Source organism: Triturus cristatus, chromosome 3_1, assembly GCF_964204655.1.
Source record: "Triturus cristatus chromosome 3_1, aTriCri1.1, whole genome shotgun sequence".
Taxonomy (NCBI): Eukaryota; Metazoa; Chordata; class Amphibia; order Caudata; family Salamandridae; genus Triturus; species Triturus cristatus.
Window position 1 is genome coordinate 627,751,033 of NC_140583.1, and position 23,161 is coordinate 627,774,193.

At 46.7% G+C, this 23,161-nt stretch overlaps 1 protein-coding gene and 1 long non-coding RNA gene across 2 annotated transcripts in view; one reads left to right on the forward strand and one right to left on the reverse strand.

Moving 5' to 3' along the window:
• Window positions 1-23,161, reverse strand: part of LOC146860667 (uncharacterized) — a 272,962-nt gene that overhangs the window by 51,055 nt on the left and 198,746 nt on the right. The window lies entirely within an intron of this gene.
• Window positions 10,388-23,161, forward strand: part of CLN6 (CLN6 transmembrane ER protein) — a 145,848-nt gene continuing 133,074 nt past the window's right edge. Inside the window, exon 1 of the mRNA XM_085644592.1 lies at window positions 10,388-11,730. Coding sequence (XP_085500718.1) covers window positions 11,663-11,730 — 68 coding nt within the window. The 5' untranslated portion in view covers window positions 10,388-11,662. The remainder of the gene's footprint in view (window positions 11,731-23,161) is intronic.

Below are 23,161 nucleotides of genomic sequence, written 5' to 3' on the forward strand. Positions count from 1 at the left end.
CCGTGTTTAAGCTTTTTGAAGGATTTTCCAGTGAAATAGTGTGTAGTCGAGGAGCTGATGGTTATGATTGGTGAATTGTGGTGAGAAAAGGAGTGATGGTATTTTGGGAGTTTCATAGTGAATTTTGGGGTCAGTGCAGACGTACTCAATCCTTGCCTCCATCAGTAGGCAGTTACACACTTTTTAATGCACATTTGATGTAATGACATTTGAATACATTCCTGAGTGATTTAGCTGCCTTTGGAGTCTAATGTATGTAGTATTTCTATAGTATAAACCTAGACAAAACGGCAGCGGAGCACAGCATAGGGTAAAAAGCAAGCATACAAGTCAACGAGAGATAGCAAAGGTAGGTGGATTCAGGAAGTAGAGGTGTACTATTAGTGAAATCTGATATAGTGTTTCTTAAAGAGGTGCATCTTTAAATCTTTCCGAAATTGGAGCAGCAGCGTTGGGGGTGGTCCTGGTGGATATGAGGAAGAGGATGCTGTTCTAGATCCAGGGTGCATAGATGGAAAATGCCCGATGGCTTGTTTTATAACTTTTTTTTAAACGGAGTAGACTCCAGTCTGATAGTGTCCTGGTTGCAAGTATGCTGAGAGCCACCAGAGATGGAGAGCTTGTCTACAGGATAAACAGTGGTGCTGGTTATCATGGCTTTGTAAATGATGCAATGCATACAAGTGCTGAAACACACCGGTATTAGCATTATAGCAATCTTTAAATGACAGATAATTCAAAGAGAATCCATTAGTCCAATTTTCTTTTATTCCAGACTTCAATCTTTTAAAAGTACTCCAGCCCAGCTAACTTGTGTTTTGTCATGCAGGTGACATTTGCATAACAATGTCTTCCTTTTCAAAGGCACTTGTTGTTAACAGATATACAGAACAGCAATGGGCTCCAGAGTTGCCCTCTTCTATGTCAAACTAATCTGAAAGAAACACGTAGTGATAGATTCCTTACCTTAGAATTACCCCCAGGCGTCAGACTGGATCTGTAAAGTTTTTGTCAGCAGTACCCCTGCACATCGGAAGGCGTCGTCGTGCGGCTCCGCATGCTTCTTTGGTGTCGTCGGCGCCGAGATGACGTCGCTGGAGCTACTTATACGCGTCCACGCGTACTGACATCAGTTCTTTCTTTTTCCGCGCCAGCAAGCGCAGATCCGGGAAGAGCAAGTACCCCCAGTCACTTTTTGACTGTGGGGACTGTCACCGCATGATGTCGGTGACGGAGCCGCACCGCGTTTGTCTCTACTGCCAGGGGCGCGACCACGACTCCAAATCGTGCCCCGACTGCCGGGCCATGGCGCTGAAGACTTTGCGGGAGCAGTCCCGAAAGTTGCTGGAAGTCCGGCAGTCGGTTCCGCGCCGCTCAAGGTCCCGGAACGCGGCTGAGGTGCAGGCGGTGCCATCCCGCGGCTCCGGTGGAACCTGCGACGTCTCCGCCGGCCTACCCACCTTTTTCGGGTCCGTCAGCGACGCCTGCTCAGGTGCAAGAGTTTCTTGCTGCCCTGGCCCGACTCTTTGGGCCGTCTGGCCCCGCCGGTGTGCCTCCGGGCCCCGGGGGCCCGACCAGGGGTTCAGGCACCGCAGAACCCCGTGGGATCGGACCCCGGTCGATGCCGGTTGACCTTGAAACACCTCCACCGACGTCGACCCCACCGGCACCACCTCCGACATCGCCCGTTCCTCGGGACGATGTTGTCCTCAGTTTTAGCCCTGAACCGGACATGGTGCCGATTCCGACGCCGATGTGGCCATTTTTTCCTTATGTCCGTCCTCCTTATTTTCAGCCTGTTTCGCAGACTATGGAGGAAGGGGAGGACTGGGAGGGGTCTGAGGACCCTCTCACACAGCAGTGTGATTATGATCCAGACTCGGCAGAGGATTTGGGGGATGCCAGTGGTCTTGACACCTCACCTGACCTTGGCATGCTGTCTCCTCCTACCGTGGCTACGGAGGAGGGAGCCAGTTACGCAGTGGTAGTACGTAGAGCAGCCGAGGCTCTCCACCTCGAACTCCCTAAGGTGGCCGTCAGGACTATCCTCCTAACAGAAGTGCTTCAGCCGGCGGCAACCTCTTCGGAGCCCTTGCTGCCTTTTAATGACGCACTTTCTGACGGTTTTTTGGGCACTTGGTCCAGGCCCAACACAGGGGCTCCTGTGGACTGGAACGTGGCCCACCACCATCGCCCGGCTCCGGGCGACCCCCTCTTTCTCTCCCAACACTCCACTCCCGAGAGCTTGGTTGTCCAAGCCTCTGGTCCCAGAGCGCGTTCCCTTCTGCACCTCCGGATAGGGAATCCAAGAAGCTGGAGCAGCTTGGCAAGAAGCTGTTTTCATCTGCCAGCTTAGGGCTCCAGTCGGTGAACACCGAATGCCTCTTGGGCCGTTATTCCCACTCTCTGTGGGATACGGTTGCGCAGGTGCTGCCCAACTGTCCAGAGGAGGCACGGACAGTACTCTCCCAAGCTATAGCAGCTGGCAGAGACGCAGCAAAGTTTACCATTCGTTGTAGGCTTGATACCGCCGACTAGCTGGGCAGGGCGATTTCCACGACAGTGGCGCTTTGGCGCCACGCCTGGCTGAGAACAACTGGCTTCTCAGGTGATGTCCAGAACACCTTGATGGACATGCCCTTTGATGGCATTCGCCTTTTTGGCAATAAGGCGGACAGTGCGTTGGAGCGGTTTAAGGACTCAAGAGCTATGGCCAAGCCCTTGGGCCTGTCGGCCACTCGCCCTCCTCCGCCTTCCGCTTTTGGCTCCTTTCGTGGCCACGGAAGGGCTGTCCCAACACGTTCGTTCCAGAGCCTCAGGCCTGCGCAGCAACATCTTCAGAGCGGCCGCGGACGTGGGAACCATCGAGGCAGTTCTGGGGGCCAGCAGGTGGGTCAGTCTACCCCCCCAGCATCCACTGCAAAGCCTTCCTAGTCCGACCTTTCAGGGACATCAAACGCCAGTGGGTGGCAGAATACGCCATCATCTCCAGCACTGGCGCAACATCACATCTGCTGCAAAATGTCCGAAGGGGCTACTCCCTCCCCTTCGAGACTCCCCCTCCAGCCATGCCACCCCAATACCATCGCATGTCGGGGGACCATCTTGCGCTTCTTCAGCAGGAAGTCACGGCCCTCTTGGCCAAGGGGCCCATCGAGCACATTCCTGGGCCAGAAGTAGGTCGTGGTTGTTATTCCCACTACTTTCTGGTCCCCAAGAAGGACAAGGGTCCGAGTCCTATCTTAGACCTTTCGAACGTCAATCGCTTCCTCCGGAAGGAGAAGTTCAAGATGCTCACACTTGCTCAGGTCTTGTCTGCCCTGGACCCGCTAGATTGGATTGTAGCGTTGGACTTGCAAGATGCTTACTTTCATATTCCCGTCCTGCTGGCCCACCGGCGTTACCTGCAGTTCACGGTAGGCCACGAGCACTTTCAGTTCACCATAGTCCCTTTTGGCCTTACCAGTGCCCCTCGGGTGTTCACGAAAGTGATGGCGGTGGTCGCAGCTCATCTGCGCAGATCAGGGGACCCAGTCTTCCCTATGTCGACGACTGGTTGTTGAAGGCGGGCTCGCCCCAGGAAGTGATCTCCCACCGACAGACTATGGCCGACCTCCTGCACTTGCTGGGGTTCTCCAGCAACGTGTCGAAGTTGCACCTGATTCCCTCTCAGAGGCTCCTCTTCATCGGTGCGGTTCTGGATTCGGCGCAGTTTCGGGTTTATCCTCCCGAGCAGCGAGTCTGGGATATTCAGGCTATGATTATGATCTTTCAGCCTTTATCCCGGGTTTTGGTCAGGATGACCCTCCAGCTACTGGGCCTGATGGCCTCCTGCGTCCTGTTGGTGGATCATGCCAGATGGCATATGCGGGCTCTGCAGTGGGACCTGAAGTTCCAGTGGGCACAGCATCAGGGCAACCTGTCCGATCACGTGCAGATCTCGGAGGGCACTGCACAACAATTGCAGTGGTGGTTCACGAATCGCGATTGGGTCAATGGCAGATCCCTCTCCCTTCCCCAACTGGAACACACAGTGGTGACGGATGCGTCCCTTCTGGGATGGGGCGGCCACATGGGAGAGGCGGAGATCAGAGGATCTGGTGTCCGGCGGAGTCCCGGCTCCATATCAACCTTCTGGAGCTTTGGGTGATCCAACTTGCACTGAAAGCATTCCTTCCCTCTGTCAAGGGGAGAGTAGTGCAGGTGTTCACGGACACCACCACCTCAATGTGGTACTGCAACAAACAGGGCGGGGTGGGGTCGTGGACCCTATGTCAGGAGGCTCTGCGTCTCTGGACATGGCTGCAACATCAGGGCATTCTCCTGGTGGTTCAACACCTGGCAGGTTCTCTGAACGCCAGGGCGGACGAACTCAGCCACCGAGGCATGATGGATCACGAATGGCGTCTGCACTCGGACGTGGTGCAAGGTCTCTTTTAGCAGTGGGGAGAGCCTTGGTTAGATCTATTCGCCACCAAAGAGAATGCGTAATGACATCAGTTCTGTGCGTTGGAATTTCCAAGGCGGCACTCGCTAGGTGACGCTTTTCGTCGTGAGTGGAGTTGCGGTCTACTATACGCCTTTCCACCTATAGCACTTCTACCCAGAGTGCTGAAGAAGATCAAGCGCGACCGGGCCCAAGTCATTCTTGTGGCTCCGGACTGGGCTCGAAGAGTATGGTATCCCGAGCTACTCAGCATGGCTATTGATGCCCCGGTCCGACTGCCTCTTCAGGAGGATCTTCTGTCGCAGCAACAGGGGACGGTCTTCCACCCGAACCTGTCCAGCCTCCATTCCTTGCGTGGAGATTGAGCGGCGGCAGTTGACGTCTTTTGACCTGCCTCTCGAAGTTTGTGATGTAATCTTGGCAGTCAGGCGTCCCTTCACTAAGACGGTATACGCCTGCAGGTGGAATAAGTTTGTGGCATGGTGCACAGCAAAGGCTGTGGATCCCCTTTCTGCCCCTCTTTCAGAGGTCCTTCTATTCCTTCTTTCTTTGGGCATTATCAAGGGCTATCTCTGGGCCATTTCGGCCATTTTACGGCTTCCAGATCAGCCTTCCCTTTTCAAGTCCCCTGTTAAAAGGCATTACTCATTGTTTCCCTCCTGTTCCTTTCATAATGCCTCAGTAGGACTTGAATCTGGTTCTGACATATCTGATGTGTGTTCCCTTTGAGCCACTTCACAACTGTCCTCTTCGTCTTCTCACTTTAAAGACAGCTTTCCTGGTGGCCATCACCTCTGTCAGAAGAGTGAGTGAGCTCCAGGCTCTTTCTTCTAAACCTCCTTTTCTCTCTGTCCATCCGGACAAAGTACTCGTCCATCTTTTCTGACGAAGGTTGTCACTGCCTTTCACATTGGGCAGACCATTACTTTGCCCACCTTCTTTCCGCCTCCGCATCCCTCAAAAGAGGAAGAAAGGCTCCACCGTCTGGACCCAAAACGTGCACTCTCATTCTACCTAAACCGCACACAACAGTTCCGGGTGGATGACCAGCTCTTTGTTGGCTACGTGGGCGCCAAGAAAGGTCGGGCCATGCACAAGCTGACCATCTCTCGGTGGGTCGTTCTGTGCATAAAGGCTTGTTATTCTTTGGCTAAAAAGGAGCCTCCGGTGGGGCTGCGTGCCCATTCTACTAGGGCGACGGCAGCCACTACTGCTTTGGGACGGGGAGTTCCCTTGCATGACATCTGTCAGGCAGATACGTGGGCCTCGCTGCACACGTTTACCAAGCACTACTACCTGAACAGCCAAGTCCCGAGAGATGGCTTCTTTGGCCGTTCTGTTCTCCAAGACTTTCTGGTGTGATCTTGGTTCGCAGACCCACCACCGGGTTTGGTATTGCTGGAGTATCTATTCTAAGGTAAGGAATCTATCACTACGTGTTTTATTCAGATGCACAAGTTACTTACCTTCGGTAATGATATATCTGTAAGAAACATTAGTAGTGATAGATTCCTTACCGCCCCACCTATCCTCCCCGTTCTGCGAACTGATTTCTAGGGTTAAGGTCATGTCTTTCAGGACCCTAGTTTCATGGCACCAGTGGTCAGTTTCTTGCATGGCTCTGCGTTCCTGGCGCGGAAAGAAGTGTACAGAACTGACGTCAACGTGTGTGGGCACGTCTATGTAGCTTCAGCGACATTATTTCCGTGTCGACGACGCCAACGACGCACGTGGAGCCGCACGACAACTCCTACCGACGCGCAGGGGTACTACTGACGAAAACTTTACGGATCCAGTCTGACGCCTGGGGGTAATTCTAAGGTAAGGAATCTATCACTACTAATGTTTCTTACAGATGTATCGTTACTGAAGGTAAGTAACTTGTGCTTTATGGCCTGGTTTGAGAGGGAGTATGTCTGGGGTCGTCAAGCTTCCTCTTAGATTGACAAAGTTTACTACTGGAGGAGATTTATTAATGATGTCCTCATGATCCGGTGACGGACTGTGGTAGAGTTAAAGGGATTTCATGATGATCAAGATACCAATGAATCTAATATGCAACTTACCTCAGGTTACAATACTGAAAGGATCACATTTCTTGATGTAGAACTCTACATTAAACAGGATAAAATAGAAATCAGAAGGTACCATAAGGAAACAGCATATATTTCTGATCTTCCTGCCACAAGTTCCTAGATCAATGATTAAGGTGATTGATAAGGGTCAGTTGGAACTGTAGTGGAGGACATGAATTAACGAAGAACATATCTGACATAAAAGTATCTTTGAAGCGCATTAGTGACATCTCCTCTGAAGTACCACAAATGTATGGCCTGTGTGTGTCTGTTTGTATGTCTGTGTGTGTCTGTCTATATATATTAATTTGTGCTTTCAGGTCTTCAGCTCTGATTGTAGGATTTTGTACTACACCGCCATTCATTCCGGGCATGGAGACATGCAGAGGGACTCGTCTGTGACGGACCTCTTGCTGGTGTGGTGTGTTTCTCTCTTGCTTTCCCTTACCTCTATATCACGGCTGTCTAAAGAAAGGGGTGTGGCCTCTTAACGTGAAAGCACAGCATGGGGTGCTTGTACACAACAAGCATTGCATTTGCAATGCAATAGGTCTCGCATTTTAGAAACTTTGACCTATTGGTATTGTAAAGGACGATGCCTTTTATTAGTGCAGGTTTTTTAAACACAGAAATAAAAGGCATTGTCATTTACAATGCCAATAGCTCAAAATTTTGCAATTGCGAGACCTATTGCATTTCAAATGCTTGTCTTTATTTCTCGCAGGAAATAGGAAGGAGCGCCGAAAAGATGTCCAATGCCGGAACACCTCCAAAAACGCCGAGCGAAGACAGGGAAGGAACAGGGAGGAGTGCCAAAGAGATGCAGGATGTCGAGAGAAGACAGGGAAGGTCCTTGATCCTAATTAAGCAGCTCACGTGTGCACGTGAAAGCAGTTTGCACATGTAGGAAATGCATGCAGCAGTTGAATACTCATTTCCCTAATGTTCTGGAAAGCCAAGTGTTTCAGAAATGAGTTATAATAACAAGCATTGGCTACAGCAAGGATTTGTTACCTGATGTACATAACAGCAAACCTTGATAACAATTATAAGGGCATGACAACAACTTATCGACTACAGGTGAAACAGGATTAAAGCATTTTATCCACACACTAAATAACATGATAAAGTTAATTGTAAGCATGTTCAATCAGTTCTATTGCAGCTGAGTTTTGTTTCCTCGTAGCAGGGGGTCCTTTTGAGCAGGCTACGGATGAGTGTTACGGCTGCGTTCTTGATTGTCTGGACCCTCTGCATGAGTTCGGTGGTGGTGCCTGAATAGAGTGCGTTGCCATAGTCCAGTCGGCTGATGATGAGGGTCTGTGTCACCATCTTCTTGGTGCAGATGGGAAGCCACTTAAAGACTTTGTGGAGCATGCAGAGCATGTGGAAGCCGGCTGAGGAGATGGCGTTGACCTGACGTTTCATGAAGAGTTATCTATCTAGGATGATGCTGAGGTTGCAGGCGTGGTCTTTTTGCGCCAGGTGGGTCCGAGTTCCGATGGCCACCAGGGGTCGTTCCAGATGCCCAAGATCAGAACTTCAGTCTTATCCATGTAGAGCTACAGGCAATTGTCCCTCATCCAGGCTGATACATTCTTTATACAGTTGTGGAAGTTGGTCCTAGTCAAGGTGGGGTTCACTGAGAGCGAGAGGACGAACAGCATATTGTCGGCATAGGAGATGATGTTGATGTCATGCGATCTGATGATGTCCGCAAGTGTGTCATGTAGACGGTGAAGAGGGTTGGGCTGAGAGTTGAGCCTTGGAATACGCCGCAGATGGTGTGTTTGGCTTGCAAGGTGAAGGGAGGGAGGCGGACTCTCTGGGTGCACACCGTGAGAAAGGATGCCCTCCATCAGAGCGCATTGTCTCCGATTCCAATTTAGTGTAGTCAGTCGATGAGTGCGCGGTGGGAGATGGTGTTAAAGGCTGAGGAGTTGTTCAGCAGGATCAGTGTGACTGATTTTATTACAAGACCGGAAGCTACCATTATGCATATACTTTTATTTGCTGCCCAACATGCAGCCCTTTAAAGAACATTAAACACATCACAAAGCAATAGAATGTTCACAAAAGCAGTATAAGAATCCTGTGCACTGGTAAACATAAAGAAAGACGTGAGGTCAGTCTTATCCAAGGACACGATAATGCTCAGAGACCTTGCAAAAGTTTTGGGACTCCTTTCATCCTTCATCCAGGCCATATCTCCCAGCCCTTTGCACTACAGAGGTTTACAGAGACTAAAGACCTTAGGAATAAGGAAAGGACTATGGTACGAAGACTTGATTCCCCTTTCACCAGATGCACGAGAGGATACTGATTCTCCTCTGTTGAGTATGGTGCAGCGGTTGTCTGTGGCGGCAATCAGCGCTGGCTCTGTGCTGTGGCTGGCTCTGGTATTTGGTGAGTTGGATGTTGATGGCCTTTTCTAGGACTTTTACGAGGAACGGGAGCAGTGAGATTGGACGGTAGTTCTGGAGCTCGCTGGGGTCTTTGGAGGGTTTCTTGAGGAGGGGTCTAATCTCTGCATGTTTCCAGGCGTCTAGAAAGATAGCTGTAGTTAACCAGGCGTTGAGGATTGTGGTGAGCTGGTGACTTATCTTGTCTCTCCCGAGGTTAAACAGCCGGTGGGGACAGGGGTCGGTGGGTGCTCCCCGGTGGATGGAGTTCATAAGTGTGGTTGCGTTCCGTGTTCTGAGTTATTACCATGCAGTGAGCGGGTGGTCGGTGGTGGTGGTTGATGAGGAGGTTGGAGGTTTGGGGATTGAAGTTTCTGTAAATGGTTGCTATCATGTTGTGGAAGTGGTCAGCGAGGGCATCACAGAGCTCCTGTGAGGCGGGGATGGAGTTCTCGTTTGCTGACTGGTAGGTGAACTGACTCTCAGACGATGGTGAAGAGTTCCTTGGCTTGGTTAGCACTGGTCTCGATCTGATGGGTCAGAGTCTCCTTTTCTGTGGCTTTGGACTGGCAGTGGTAGTTGTTGAGGGCTGATTTAAAGGATGCTAGATCGTTGTGGTTCCTGCTGGTGCTCCTTCTTCTTTCCAGTTGTTGGCACCTGCGTTTTGATGCATTGGATTTCGGGGTGTACCAGCTGGCTCACCTTGTGCTCTCAGATTTTGCCTCAAGTCTTGGTGATATGGGTCCAGTCTTAGTGTCTGATGACAAAACATTTGATTATATTTCAGCTTTTGACTGTCACAGCCATGAGAACCACCTAGATCCTAAAAATGACTTTTGTCTACACCACCATGCCATGCTATTGGACAGTGGCATAATACAAAAAGATGAAGCCCTTCTGCGGAATGTGATGAGGGGCCTCAGAGTCTCTCATATCTCACAAATATTCATTGGTCTAGGGCTTAGTGGGTCCCCCCGTAAAGGACTGGGGTCCCCTAAAGAATTGTAACTGTCCCCTAACCCCTCCAGCCGCAGGGGACTGTGTTACACCCCTGTTATTAAACAAAACTGCACATGTTGTGCTGAAGGATAACATAGCATGGGGTTATCCCTCGTCCCTATATTATCCCAAACCACTCTCTTACTTCTGAAAAGGGATTCTCAGGAAGACTATAATACAACAAAACGTTCCCAGTTATGTGGTGTGTGTAGGATATCGAGTTAATAAAGGCCGAGTTGACACAGGTCTTACACTCACACTTCGGTAACCGACTTCCTGAAGTCCTACTTGGTCACTGCGTGCCACACAGAGCATGGCGGTCCGAGCACCCCTTCTATGCACTGCAGATGGCTGAATGCAGCCAATCAGCGGCCAGCAGCAGCCTAGCTAACCTATCAGATCTGCCTCCTACCCTCCCTTCCTGATCTTTTTAGGGGAATGAACAGCGATTTGGATCATGTGACAAATAGAGTAAACCATCCCACAGGGCTCTTCCACATGTAGAACCGAGAGGATCTTCCGCGTGTAGTACTGTGCACGGGCAATGCTTAGCATGGGAAAGAGCACATGAACTACAAGAACGTAACGTGAGCTATATGCACATAGATGCGTGTGGCGTAAGCTGTGTGCGCAGGCGGTGCTGAGGGAAACTGCACATTAACTCTGGAGGTGTGTGTTGCATGCACAGCCCCTTGGGAACTGAAATGATCAAAGGCGCTAAGTGGACATAATCTGGACACGTGCACTCCTCACAAGAGTTGTGTGCAGAGGAGTTGGATACCTGTGCTGAACAGCAGCGCAGAGTGCACGAGCTTTGTGTATGTGCACAAGGACGGGACCTGTGTATTGATAGTAACAGGAGCCGGTCATCAGCCCAGAACGCAAGAACTGTGTGCACTGGACCCTCCTTCTGTGCTGCTCCAAGATTCGGAGGGCGAAGTTGGACACCCGTACAGACGAAAAAAGCGGTATGCACAGGAGCTGTGCATCTGTACCGATCACGGGACCTGGACAGCTGTACCGTTCACGCGAGTTGTGTGCACAGGAAGTGGACGCTTTCGCGGGTTTGATGAGTGTACAAGGAAGCTCTTTATCACCGCGGATCACTGGCTCTTTGTGCACTGAGCTGTAGATGCGCTCTCGTCAAAGACGGCTGCGCGCAGGAGCTGAGACCAACCGAGCTGCGTGCCCAGTAGCTATAAAAGGAACTGTGTACCCACAGGCGAGAGTGAGCACCGACTGAAGGAAACCCGCGCGGATGGAGTAGCTTCAAGACGTGGGCACCTTCACCGACCACAAGACTTTCTTTCAGAAGAGGAAGGGGCAGGAAGCATGCGGGAAGCCATGCGTGTGAAGTGACTCGTTGCAGGACAGAATTAGTGGTGCAGGAAATGTGAAGAGGTGCTGGGGAAGAGAAGTAGTGCAGGACAAGCCAAGGGTGCTCGGGAAGTAAAGTGGGGCATGAGAAATTAAGTGGTGCTCGGGGAGGGAGTGGTGCAGGAGAAGCGACTTAGTGTGCATCAGAAATGAAGTGGTGCTGAGGGTAGCAACAGTGCAGGCAGGAGTAGTGACTCGCTGCATGAGAAGTGAAGGGGGGCAGGAAAGAAGGTAAAGTGAAGCGTGCAAGAGAAGTGCAGCAGAAGTGCAGCATCGCAGGAGAAGACAAGCGGTGCTGGAGAACAGAAGCGGAAAAGCTGAAACAAGTGCTAGAGGAGAAGTGAAGCGGCGCAGGACCAGCGATGCAGGGTCCCCTGCGGAACAGGCAGTACCTGGGGTCTACGCAGCAGGGCTCCCTGTATCAGAGCAGGTTTGTTTCTATCGTGACAGTCATGTATGTGAATGTGCAGCCGACCACCCCTCAAGTACACTGCAGCCGAGAGGATGCAGTGTGAAGTCTGCGCAGGAGGTACATCAATGGATATTGAGCAGTGTGAGAAGGTGGCACTTTCATAGAGGCTCCTATACTCGTGATCCAGTACTTTATTGAAAATCATATTAAAATCCGACATGCATTAAATACAATAGATACTCTTAATATTGCAGAGCGCCCGGTAGCACACCTCTCGCTTAGATTTTATTGGAACGATGCTGTCTTATTGGGTCAACGCAATGACCTATTCGTGTCACCAGTACAGAGGCAGGCACGCTTTTAAAAGCCAGTGGTACCCTTCCCAGAAGTGTAAACCGGATCAGCCAATCGTCCCTTTTCTTACATCAAGAAGGGAGTGGTGGGGTGACTGAATGGGACGGAGTTGGGTGTCACTAATATACTTAAGCAGGCACCTGGGGTGTTAAAAAGTCTTTCCTTTTCCACTGTACACAATAACGGGCTTCTTCGCCCCCCATCATGCTGCACTGTTGTCATATGGTTTTGGGGTACAGTGATGAGTGCGAGATGCATATGGCTGTCAGAAGTAAGACCAGGCGAGGTTGGACACACTTGTATTTGTAGTTAAAGTGAGAGGAATTGCGCTCTGTGGGCTGAGCTGGAGAAGCATCTTGTATATTCTCCAGGTTTTGCATTGAACGGTCTATTTTTAAGAGATGATGTAGCGAGACCCGCCCCCCGTGTCCTACAGACACAGGAGGACCAGGGGACACAGAGGAACCAGGTAAGTAGGGCCAGCTTGGTTGAGACAAGCAGTTCTGGGGTTACATTTGGCAGGTGCGTGCCTCTGAGTCGCCTCTGAAACTGCTCTGATAAAACAAAACACATCTATCTTTTAAACCATTCCTGTACTGAAGTGGTGTCTGGCAGGAGACACGTGGGTGGCATCCTGTATGTTAAGCATGATGGTTCATCCTTGCCCTATATCTGCCAGGAGAGCATTTGTTCCAGTGGTTGAAATATCGAATTTTTGGGATTTTCTGTGAATTATCTTTGATCTGCACGGATAATTATTTGGTGTTGTGAGTATTTGTGCGAAAACGGTATGCAGGTTGAAAATGTTGTGTGCCTCATGGATATCTCCTTTTGTTGTGAGCAAGGACGTTGTTTAATATTTATTGTCAAGACAGTTTGAGAGAGCTGCGGTTGTTTTCTACGTTTCTTGTCAAATCAAATCAAATATAGCTTTATTCGATTTTAGTCATTTAAAATCACAAAAGCTTACATTTCCATAAAAACAAAGTAAGTAGTAAATATTTGATAAAAATACATTAAAATACAAATATCTGTCAAAGTGCAAAAGTGCTTTCAAGTAGATCAACTAGCTTTCAGTGCACTACAGTCCTGCCGTTAAACGTTTTTAATACTTTTTCTAGCTCTCAGTGCATTTTTCAAAAAACCAGTCATAACACATACAAGTAATACACTATCTAAAAATTGTAAGGATAAAAAAGCTGGTTTACATTGTCACCAGCCTGCTTGTTTTAAAAAGGGGAGAATCCATGTTTTCCTTTCTAGTGCGTAAAATTTACAAAACAGGGTCACATGAATTGTGGATTGTGGTGATACATTATCACAAGGACAGGGAGAAAGCTCTCTGGTCCAATCATTTATACCAGGGTAATTAACCAGACGATGAAAAGTGTTAAACCTGAAACGAGTTAAAAGATGTCTATCATATCCCTCAGTGCAACATGTGAGAAATGGTTGAATATCAAACGTTGTCAAGGTCAAATGATGTTGTACTACAGTCTTCTTGTTCATCTCCTTGGTGACTCTGAGTGACTCTAGGTGAGACAGGCAAGTTAATTTAAGTTCCTTCCTTGTGATAGCACACATTTTCTCTAGGGTAGAGTAAAAGTCTAGATGCCCTATGTCATTCAATTTTTTTTTGACGTAATCCAACCATACAACCTTATTAACATGGTCCAGGTTCATTGTATCCCTTATTATATCTTTGTTTAGACCTATACTACTAGTTGTCCAGATACTGTGCCACAACAGGACAGGTTGCATTTTAATAATGTCCGTAACATAAGGGATACCCAACTCGCTGTGGCAATTAAAAACCGAGGAGCTTGCTGGTACAGCTAAAATGAATCCTAAAAAGGCATTTTCCACGCGTTGGATCATAGAGACATCATAAAAACCCCAGACTCCCGCTCCATAAATTGCAATACTTATGCATTTAGCTTGAAAAATTTTAAGGAGAATTTCAGGGGGCCTTTTTCCCATTTTCTTAGTGAAGTTAATAAGAGCCGCAGTTGACTTCATAAATCATAGGCTCCTATTTTTCACCGCTGGGCCCCAAGAGCCCGTGTTTGCGAATAAAACGCCCAAGTAAGAAATGTATTGGTAGAGACTACCCTTTTATCCCCCGTTTGGAGGCTATTACATTTACTTCTCCCTCTCCCACAGGTCATTATAAAAGTTTTTTTCGCATTTAATTTCAGACCTAGCCTGTCCATAAAGCCTGTATATAAAGTAAGTGCTTTCCGCAGGCCCAATTGCGTACGGGCCACAAGTATCGCATCATCTGCATAAAGGAGGGAGACTATTGGCCTTTTGCTGACATACGGGGGGTCCTGTGCCGCTCCTTCAAGCTCTTGCTCTATAGTGTTGGTATATAGAGTAAAAAGGAACGGCGCAAGCACGCAGCCTTGTCGCACTCCCCTATCCACAGTAAATGGTGCGGTACATTCTCCATTGGAGCCATAGCGCACCTTAGCGGTAGCCCCAGAGTATAGTTCTTTTAAAAACTGGATCAAAACTGGATATACATTAAGATTTGATAAAATACTCCACAATTTATTATGTTCCCCCCAGTCAAATGCGGCAGTTAGATCTACAAACGCCACATAAAGCTTACCGCCCTTTACCTGAGTGTACTTCCCGATTAAAATGTTTAAATTTAAAACTTGTTCCATTGTCCCCAGCCCTTGTCTAAAACCATATTGCACATCGCTAATTATGTTATTTTCATCAGCCCAAGATTGTAATTTATTCAACACTACTCTTCCCATAACCTTCATTATGGAATCGAGAAGAGATATTGGGCGATAACATGCTGGGTTTTCACAATCTCCTTTTTTAAAAATTGGAACAATTACTGACTCTGACCATGTTTTTTAAAAAAACCCTTGCGCAACTTGCTTGCAAAATCCTAGTTATCAGGGGTATCCAGAGTAATGGGGTGGACTTAAATAGGTCAATGGGAAGCCCATCAGGCCCAGGAGCCTTACCACCTCTACTTGCGTTTAGTGCCTCGGTCACTTCGTCGAGGGAGATTTGCAGTTTGATGGGCAAAAAAGTGTTCACATTTTCTGGCAAGGGAGCTATAGGGTCAAGATTGAGCTCCTCCTGACCCGCGGTGCTATAAACCTTAGAGAAAAAATATATCCATGTTCTTTCATCTATTGCGACCGCTATTGTCGCAACATCCTTATTTTAAAAAAATGGTGCATTTACTGCCTGCCAGAACATGGAACAATCTTTACGAAGTGTCTCCCAAGCTAGATTTTTTTTAGCTCCTTCTTGCGGGTTTTACGCGCCTCATTATACAACTTTCTACACTCCCTAATTTCATCTAAATCTCTCTCAACCCTATGTAGAGCCTCTTTTAAGCGGGAGTGTGACTTAGTGCAATTTGTGTCGAACCACCCATTTTTCCGATCTTGATTACACCTACGTTCAATTTTAAGCGTATTTTGAACAATTAAGGTGATCTGGATGAAAGCATTCAAGATGGTATCATGCAAGGAATCTTCCTGCAGGCAGGCTAAAATTAAGTCATAGGCCTTAAAAATGATTTGCTTATTTAGCTCGACCTGATTGCAGCTCTCCCAGCTTAAAAAGTATATCCATTTTGAGTAGCAAGATGGGTACCCTGGGTCCCAATGAAATTATTGCTCAGTCGCCTAATCTGAGCGTCTGGCAATACTAAGTCAATGCTTAGAGGCAGATGGTCACTCAGGGCATTTAAATGTATTTTAAAATTAGCTATCCAGTTTGCATAGCAGTTTTGGACAATGATAAAATCAATAATAGATCTACAGCCTCTACCTACGAAGGTATAATCAAAATCCACTCTAGGGGAGCACAGTCGGTTTGCAAAGCAAGAGTTCATTCATTTTTTCTCCACGCTCCGTATGTTCGAAATGTATTAATGGATTATCCTCCTCAATTATTAAACCACATGCCCCTGACTCTGATTTAGAGCATAGGTTAATATTAAAATCACCCCCCCCAAGATCGTGATCATACTTTGGGAGCTCTCAATTTGCCAATATCGTCACTAAGCTGACTCAGAATATCCCCCAAATGGCCCTTCTCTATATTATTGTAAACATTTATCAAAGTTAGGAAACAATTCGAACCAACATAAATCAAGTCTATCTGATAGAAGTTTGTCGTTTTTATCATAGAAATTTGATGCACCTCCAATAGGTTTGAGATATAGATACAGAGCCCCCCCTTGTGTCTACCATGATTTGATTGAATTGCTGGCATATGGAATGTCCTATACCCCTCAATATGAAATTCCTCTGTTAGCCAAGTCTCTTGAAAACATAAGATGTCAAAACGGTCAACAAAGTCAAGCCAAGCTTGGTTATTCTCTTTACTCCGGAGGCCAGCCACGTTCCAAAATAACACGCTAATAACTTTCTGGATATTTAATTCATTAATACAGATTTCTTCTCTGACAGTTTCGGTCTGACATATCAATTCCGTCCCCCTGCACTCACCACTGTTTAGGACATTGGGGTGGCCAGACTTTAATGGGCCACTAAGACTAGTTCTTGGCCCATCTTCCTTTTCCTTTGTGACCATACATTCCATCCTGCCAGAGTTCAAACTTGAATTTATATTCAGCCTATCAGGCTTGCAATCCTTCGGGTTATCGTTCTCGTTATAACTGGTCCTCTGGCCTTTCTTAGCTATCAGTCAATCATTCTCATCTAGTGTTTGCAGAATCTCAAATCTATTAGACATCTCCAAGTTATAATTCCTTTGATAGTTTGACTGTGATCTACGGAGGGATTCCAGTTGGATCTTGGGCCAACTGGGTCGATAAAAGAAACCTAGTGGGAAGATATTTATGCCTACTTCTGAAGTATCAACTTCCATTGCTCTATTCAGCACTTCCCTAACCAAGGAGGGTAATCCAAGGGAGAGAACAACACAGTCACCCCTAATGGCTTTATGGCTTTTACCTACCCAAGGAACCCGCCTCACCATTTTAAATGCCCCAAACATTTCGGCAGTTAGTCCCACTCTCTTCCCCAAGCAGTAGATGGTTGTATTTCTCAATGTGTCCCTTGTTTCAATTTCTCCTGGTTTAAGGACAGGAACATTTGCCAGTATTAATGTATATGGAGCCGCTGCCGGCGGAAGATCAAGATTATGTACCTGACGTGGGCTTACTTGCGGCAAAAGCAAAGATGGACTTGGTCCAGATTGTAAGTCATTTGGCATTATACCCCCTGTCGACTCACTGGTATTCTCTTCTCTACTATGCGTAGATCTCCGTCGTTACTTATAATCCTTTTATCTGTAACTACTGCAATTTTCTTCTGTGCCTCATCACTATCCATAGGTTTACTAACCTTTTCTGGGGGTTTGTTAAATAAATGTTGACTTTGGCATCCAGTTAGGGTGGCTGAGTAACTAGGGGTGTTCTGTCTAAGTGGATTCTTGTTAGATATAATTAGATTCTGATTTATCGTAATCTTCTCTAGACCTTTTTCAATTTGAATTAGTCTATCTTCCAAGGTGCCCATATATGATTTAACCTAACTTGTTAGTTCTAGAAGTAAAGCTTCTAGTTTGGTACTATCACCTAGTAATTGTGAACTATTTCTAACTTTTGGGCCTGAGGTAGTGGCTTTATCCTTTTGTTTCTGCGTATGACTTTTTTTCCCCTGCTTTTTGGTCAAAGTACTCTTAGTGAGGCTGTTATCAGTTGAAATCTTATGGGGGTCTACCTGGACGTTAGTGGAAGGCTTTGGTAGCTTTGGATTACATTGCCTTTTTGGGGGGGTAAGGGGTCAAAATCCTTATCACTGACGGAAACTTCCTCAATGACATTACTTATTGCTTGAATGCAACCATTTCCATTTAGCGTTATACCCGAGGTTTCTAATGAGCGACTGTCCACAACCTCCTTACATGGTGTATTCTTTTCCCGGCTATTCCCAATTAATCCCTGCGCTTCTACACTTAGTGACTCCTCAACTGATGAGATCTGTTTTTCTATAACGCCTTCAGCACCCGTAAGGTAGTTTAGCAGAGTCATTTTCACATCCTTGGGGTTGCTAGAAAGTTTATCAGATTTGGCACAGTGTAGTTTCCTTTTCCCCATTTCAAGCTCCGAGATTATGGATTATATATATACACCTCCTCTAGTGATGTTCCCCGAACCTCAGGGTACAAAATGAAATGTCGTGAAGCAAATCTTAAACAGAGGCACAGTACCTTCTGATGTTGAAGTTGAATACCTCAGTCAATTCCGAAATTGAATATGAAAGGGGGGGTGGTCCAGCCCAGCCTCGCCCAGTCTCGGACGGGTGCAGACGGGTGCAGACGGGCGTAGATGGGCCCGCCCTTGGCCCGGGCTTCGCCCGGGCATAGCCCGGGCACGCCCGCGCGCGTCCCGCGCTGCGGGAGGGCTGCTCGAGATTTAAATGGCCCCGGCGCTGTGTTGACGCGTTATGTAGGCGACATCCGGCGTCTGCTGGGGGCTGTAGTCCTCAGAAGGCCGTTCCCCTCACGGCGTAGCCCGATGGCCAATGGACAGGTGAGCCGCTCCCCTCACGGCTAGGGCAGATAACAGCAGCAAATATGGTGCGGAAGAAGCCGTTCCCCTCACGGCTGTATCGGCAAAGTACAAAGCGCGTTTCTTGTCTTATTTAAACTATGGCTGGCGGTCTTGTTTTTTCGGTGGGGACTGATGATGTGAGGTTTGCAATTAGCAGTGGCACCATATTTGTTATTTTTAAGCTTGGTTGGTTTTGTGACTACCACTTACATCATTTTTGTGCTAGAACCTTCTAGAGATACAATAAAAAGGGTGCTCAGTGCACTATGTGGAATTGTTGGAATTGTTTACTTTACGATTGGTTGATCATTGATCAAGAGACGCGTGCACACACCATGCTTCAGGAATGAAGTTTCTCTCCGCCAGCATGTTAATACTGCTTGTGATGTTTACATCGGTGCACTGTCGGATAGCAAGGTAGTCCTCACATAAACGAGGCAGGCAGCACAATGCTAGATGGTAACAAGGTTCAGCAAGTCTCATATCTTTCGCAATGCTATTACAATTGAATGGAACCCTTCATAACTGCATTGGAAAGTAAACCATTGCCACGAAGATGTTTGAGAGGAAGCACTTGAATGAAAATAGGTGAACTTGCTACAAGACAGACATTTGTGTTCATAATGTGAGAAAGTAACAACATATAAAAATAAGCAAACTACAGTTTACCGTAGCAAATCACACACACGTCAGCTTTTCGACATCATAAAAAGCAGAATTCTGGTTGTATGTTTTTAGCTGTGGCCTTAGACAAGACATTTCGATTTTTAAAAATGTTTTATCTAATATACTTAATGGGGCTTTCAGTCAGCCCTCTTCATCCATTGGTCTGTTGTGACATAAACATTTTTCTTCTGCCTGCTGCAGAATACAGCATGAGGCAGTAGGAAAGCCTACTTTAGCCATTGGCTACCTTCACTGTAAGTGACAAATTTTGCTCTTTCACAAGGAGCACATCTTCACACAAAGTAGTTCCCTTCAGCGGCATGGACTGCTATGACAATATGTGCTTTTCATACCAAAAACTATGTTTGCTTTTAGCCAATGTTGTTTATTATGGTAAGGTTCTGGCAACTTTCCAACAATAATATTTTACAAAAACTATGAAAAACAAATATTGACAAAGCCAAAAGGATGGCAGGAAAATCTTACCTGTTTGCTTTGCCAATGCTTGTTTTAAATAGCCACAAGGCCTTGTGCAAAGCTGTAACAGGCCTATGTAATGTGGAACATCTTCTTTCAAAAATAAGTTTGAATTTGGAGCTTGTAGTTTTGCAAAACAGTGCTGGCCAAAAACCTAGGACCAGCTCAAGGTGTCACACATAGCACAGGTTCTTTTGCAGCTCTACCGGTGTACTGGTGTGCCTGTATGCCTAATGCGAGACTTTACGAAAAATTGTTTTGTAAATATGGCATTTATTTCTTAGTATCTAAGTAAGTCACCCAAACACATTAGGAAAAAAGTCTGACAGTGTTCTTTAAAACTACTACAAGTAATATTAGACAGAGAAAGCCAAGCACTGGCAAAGGCAATAGGTCGGCCATTGGCTTTGTCAATGCTTGCTTTTTTTTTATTGTGGCTTTTGCAAAACTTTATTGTTGGGGAAGCTGCCGGGCCTTCAGCAATGTAAATGAAACAAATTGTCTAAAAGCAAACTTTTTTTGGTCTCAAAAAGCACACATTTCAATAGTAGCCCCTGGCATATAAGGTAACTACGTTGTGTGTGCATGTGCTCCTTGTGAAAGGGCAGAATGCTGTCACGCACAGTGAAGTTAGCCAATGGCTGAAGTGGGCTGACCCACTGCCCCATTCTGTAATGGGCGGAAGAAAAATGAGAAAGAAACAATAGGCCAATGGATGAAAAGGGCCTCCTGAAAGCCCCGCTAAGTAAGTTAAATATACATACACTTTTAGTAAAATCAAATGGTCTTGGCTAACACCAGACCTAAAAAAAGCCATGACTGAACAAGATGCTGGTTGCATAACATGGGACATTTTGAGTTCTCTTTGACATTATTGTCTACCTAGCTACTGTGAATCGAATTGTGCTCATTATGCACCTACTTGTGCCCACAAGTACATCACTCACTGATCACATGAGGAATATCACCAAGTGCTACCATGAAGTACATTACCCTGTGCTCCCCTAAGGCTTTTAACTCAGTACTCCGCAGAGTACCATCTCTAGTGCTTCCCTGGTGCAAATCACACTCTCTGCCCTGATGCAAATTACCTTGTTCCCATCACCTCACATCATCCTGTGTCCGGCTTGGATGTCTGGAACTATTGTTGGTCTCTGTGCAAGGGTGCTTGCTAGTCTGTTCGGCTTTATGAAAAAGGGCGTTGGTAGGTGTGTTGGTCTGGGGCATGTCTTCTTCTGTGTTGTGTGCACTGTCTGTATACACTACACAAGTGCCAAACCTATTGGATTTATAAACTCTTTTTCTCTTCTTTTATAGTTGTAGATTCTCTGTGGATAATAGACCTTTAATTAGCTTTTTTCAGCTTTTAACATTTAAAATCCGGATTTTGCATTCTCCCCTGGAAAAATCCAAGAAGGCCAATGCCAAGGAGAAGTGCTTCCCGAGGTCTTTTCATCACTTCCAAATCCTACAAAAGACTCCATTTAGTGGAAGGGGCTGCTGGGGCGAGTGAGAAAGGATTTGAGGGCTACCCAGCAAAGTGGCCATTAGTTGATTTTCTCCCCACACACATAGGCTAATAACACCACCCCATACTGAAAAAACATTGACAATGCCAGTTGTTCTGGCCCAGGGAAGCTTGTGGGATTAAAACAGTAATAATAATTTTCGCAGTCATGTGCCACAAATTATTTAAAAGAAAATTCAACCCATGTAATTCCAAGTGAAAGCATTACATTAAAAAAAGCATTTGAATAAAATTGCGAGGGAACAGTGCAGGTGCTTCTTAGCAGCAAAGTTGACTTAAAACAGGTAAAGGCAGCTTTTTTAGCATTTATGTACAACAGAGGAATATGAATGAATTGGCATGTTTATAGCGCGTGCATGCTCCAAGGAGTGTCCCGGCGCTGACCATTGGAGATCCTGCCATCTGCCAAAAAGGGTGATCATTTTATTCATTTTGTTGGAACAGCCAGTTTTTCTTTCTGAACACAGGAAGCTCTGAAATGGCATGGAGTTCCCTAGGGATTTTATTCCATGCCTTTGAGCCAAGAAAAGAAAAAGATCTTCCGCCCCTTTTTGCCCAGCAAATTTGAATAATTCTGGCTAAAAAGCTGAATGAGCATCGCAGCTCTCTGAAGGGGCCATACGCACATATCCTCCTCCTCAGATAGACAGCTCCTTTTCTCGTGGAGAGCTTTATGTGCTCTGACCAGTGTCTTGAAAAGAATCTTCTTTTTGATGGGCAACCAGTGAAGTGCCCTCAGATGTGGGGTCATATCTGTTCTTGGAGCGAGGTTAAGAATTAATCTTGCTGCCGCATTTTGGACTGACTGTAAACTGCTGAGAAAATAGACTGGGAGGCCTAAGTAGAGAACATTTCCATAATCAAGCCTCTAGGTGATCTGACAGAAATGGATAGCATTACTTCAGAGAGCGTAGGATCCCAAAACAGGAGCCCACCAGTGTCTACAAATGTAGTTGAAAAGACAGGGCACTGTAAATTTTAATTCCCATTTTTTTGTACCGCATTTTGTTGTGTACCTGGGGGAGGAGTGTCTTGCGGCCATCACGTCCTCCACACCTCGGGAGAGAAGTCACCAAAAAACACAATCTCAGTTTTATCGGGGTTGCATTTTAGTTGGTTCGATGATAGCCAGTTAAACACATTGGAAGGACAGGATTTGATGGCCCCTCCAATATATGAGTTTTATAAATGCAAACAAAAGGTACTATTGATTTGGAATCACTGTAACCTAAATATTTAGTTCAAACACACAAGGGTGCCTTAAAAAAAATAAAAAAGGATAAAGGGCCAGATGTATATACTGGTGGAGAGGGAACTCCTTCCAACTGAGACAGAGGTCCCACCCGACCAAGACAATGGTCCGCACGCCCATTTTAAATGTGGGAGGACACGATGATGGAGACTAATTTGCTTCCGCCATGGCCAAACTTCTCTGAGGGCCAAACGGAGTAATGCCTGAAGGCTGTTTGGATATATGTCTGCCCACAGAATTCAGATGGGCAAATATAGCTGTTTTTCAATGCCTGTCACTGCCAGGAAAAACCTGGTGGTAAGGGGCATTGAAAAGTATTCAGTGCCCCCTGCACCATGGCAGTAAACTCCCATAGTGAGGGTGGGGGGTATTGTTTTTTTTAATTGTCAAAAAGAAAATTATGAAACAAAAAAAAAACGAAAGAAACGAATTGCAACTTTCAAGCACAGTTCTGTTATGTTTGACGGAGCAGTCTGGCATAGTTACAATGCATTGGCAGGAACCGCCTTGACAGCAGTTCCTGTCAATGCCTGACATGTTTGCTGTGCCAGCGGTCACTTTAAAATTTGGCCCGCAGTACCTCCGTCAGGATGACAGAGTTATTTACTCT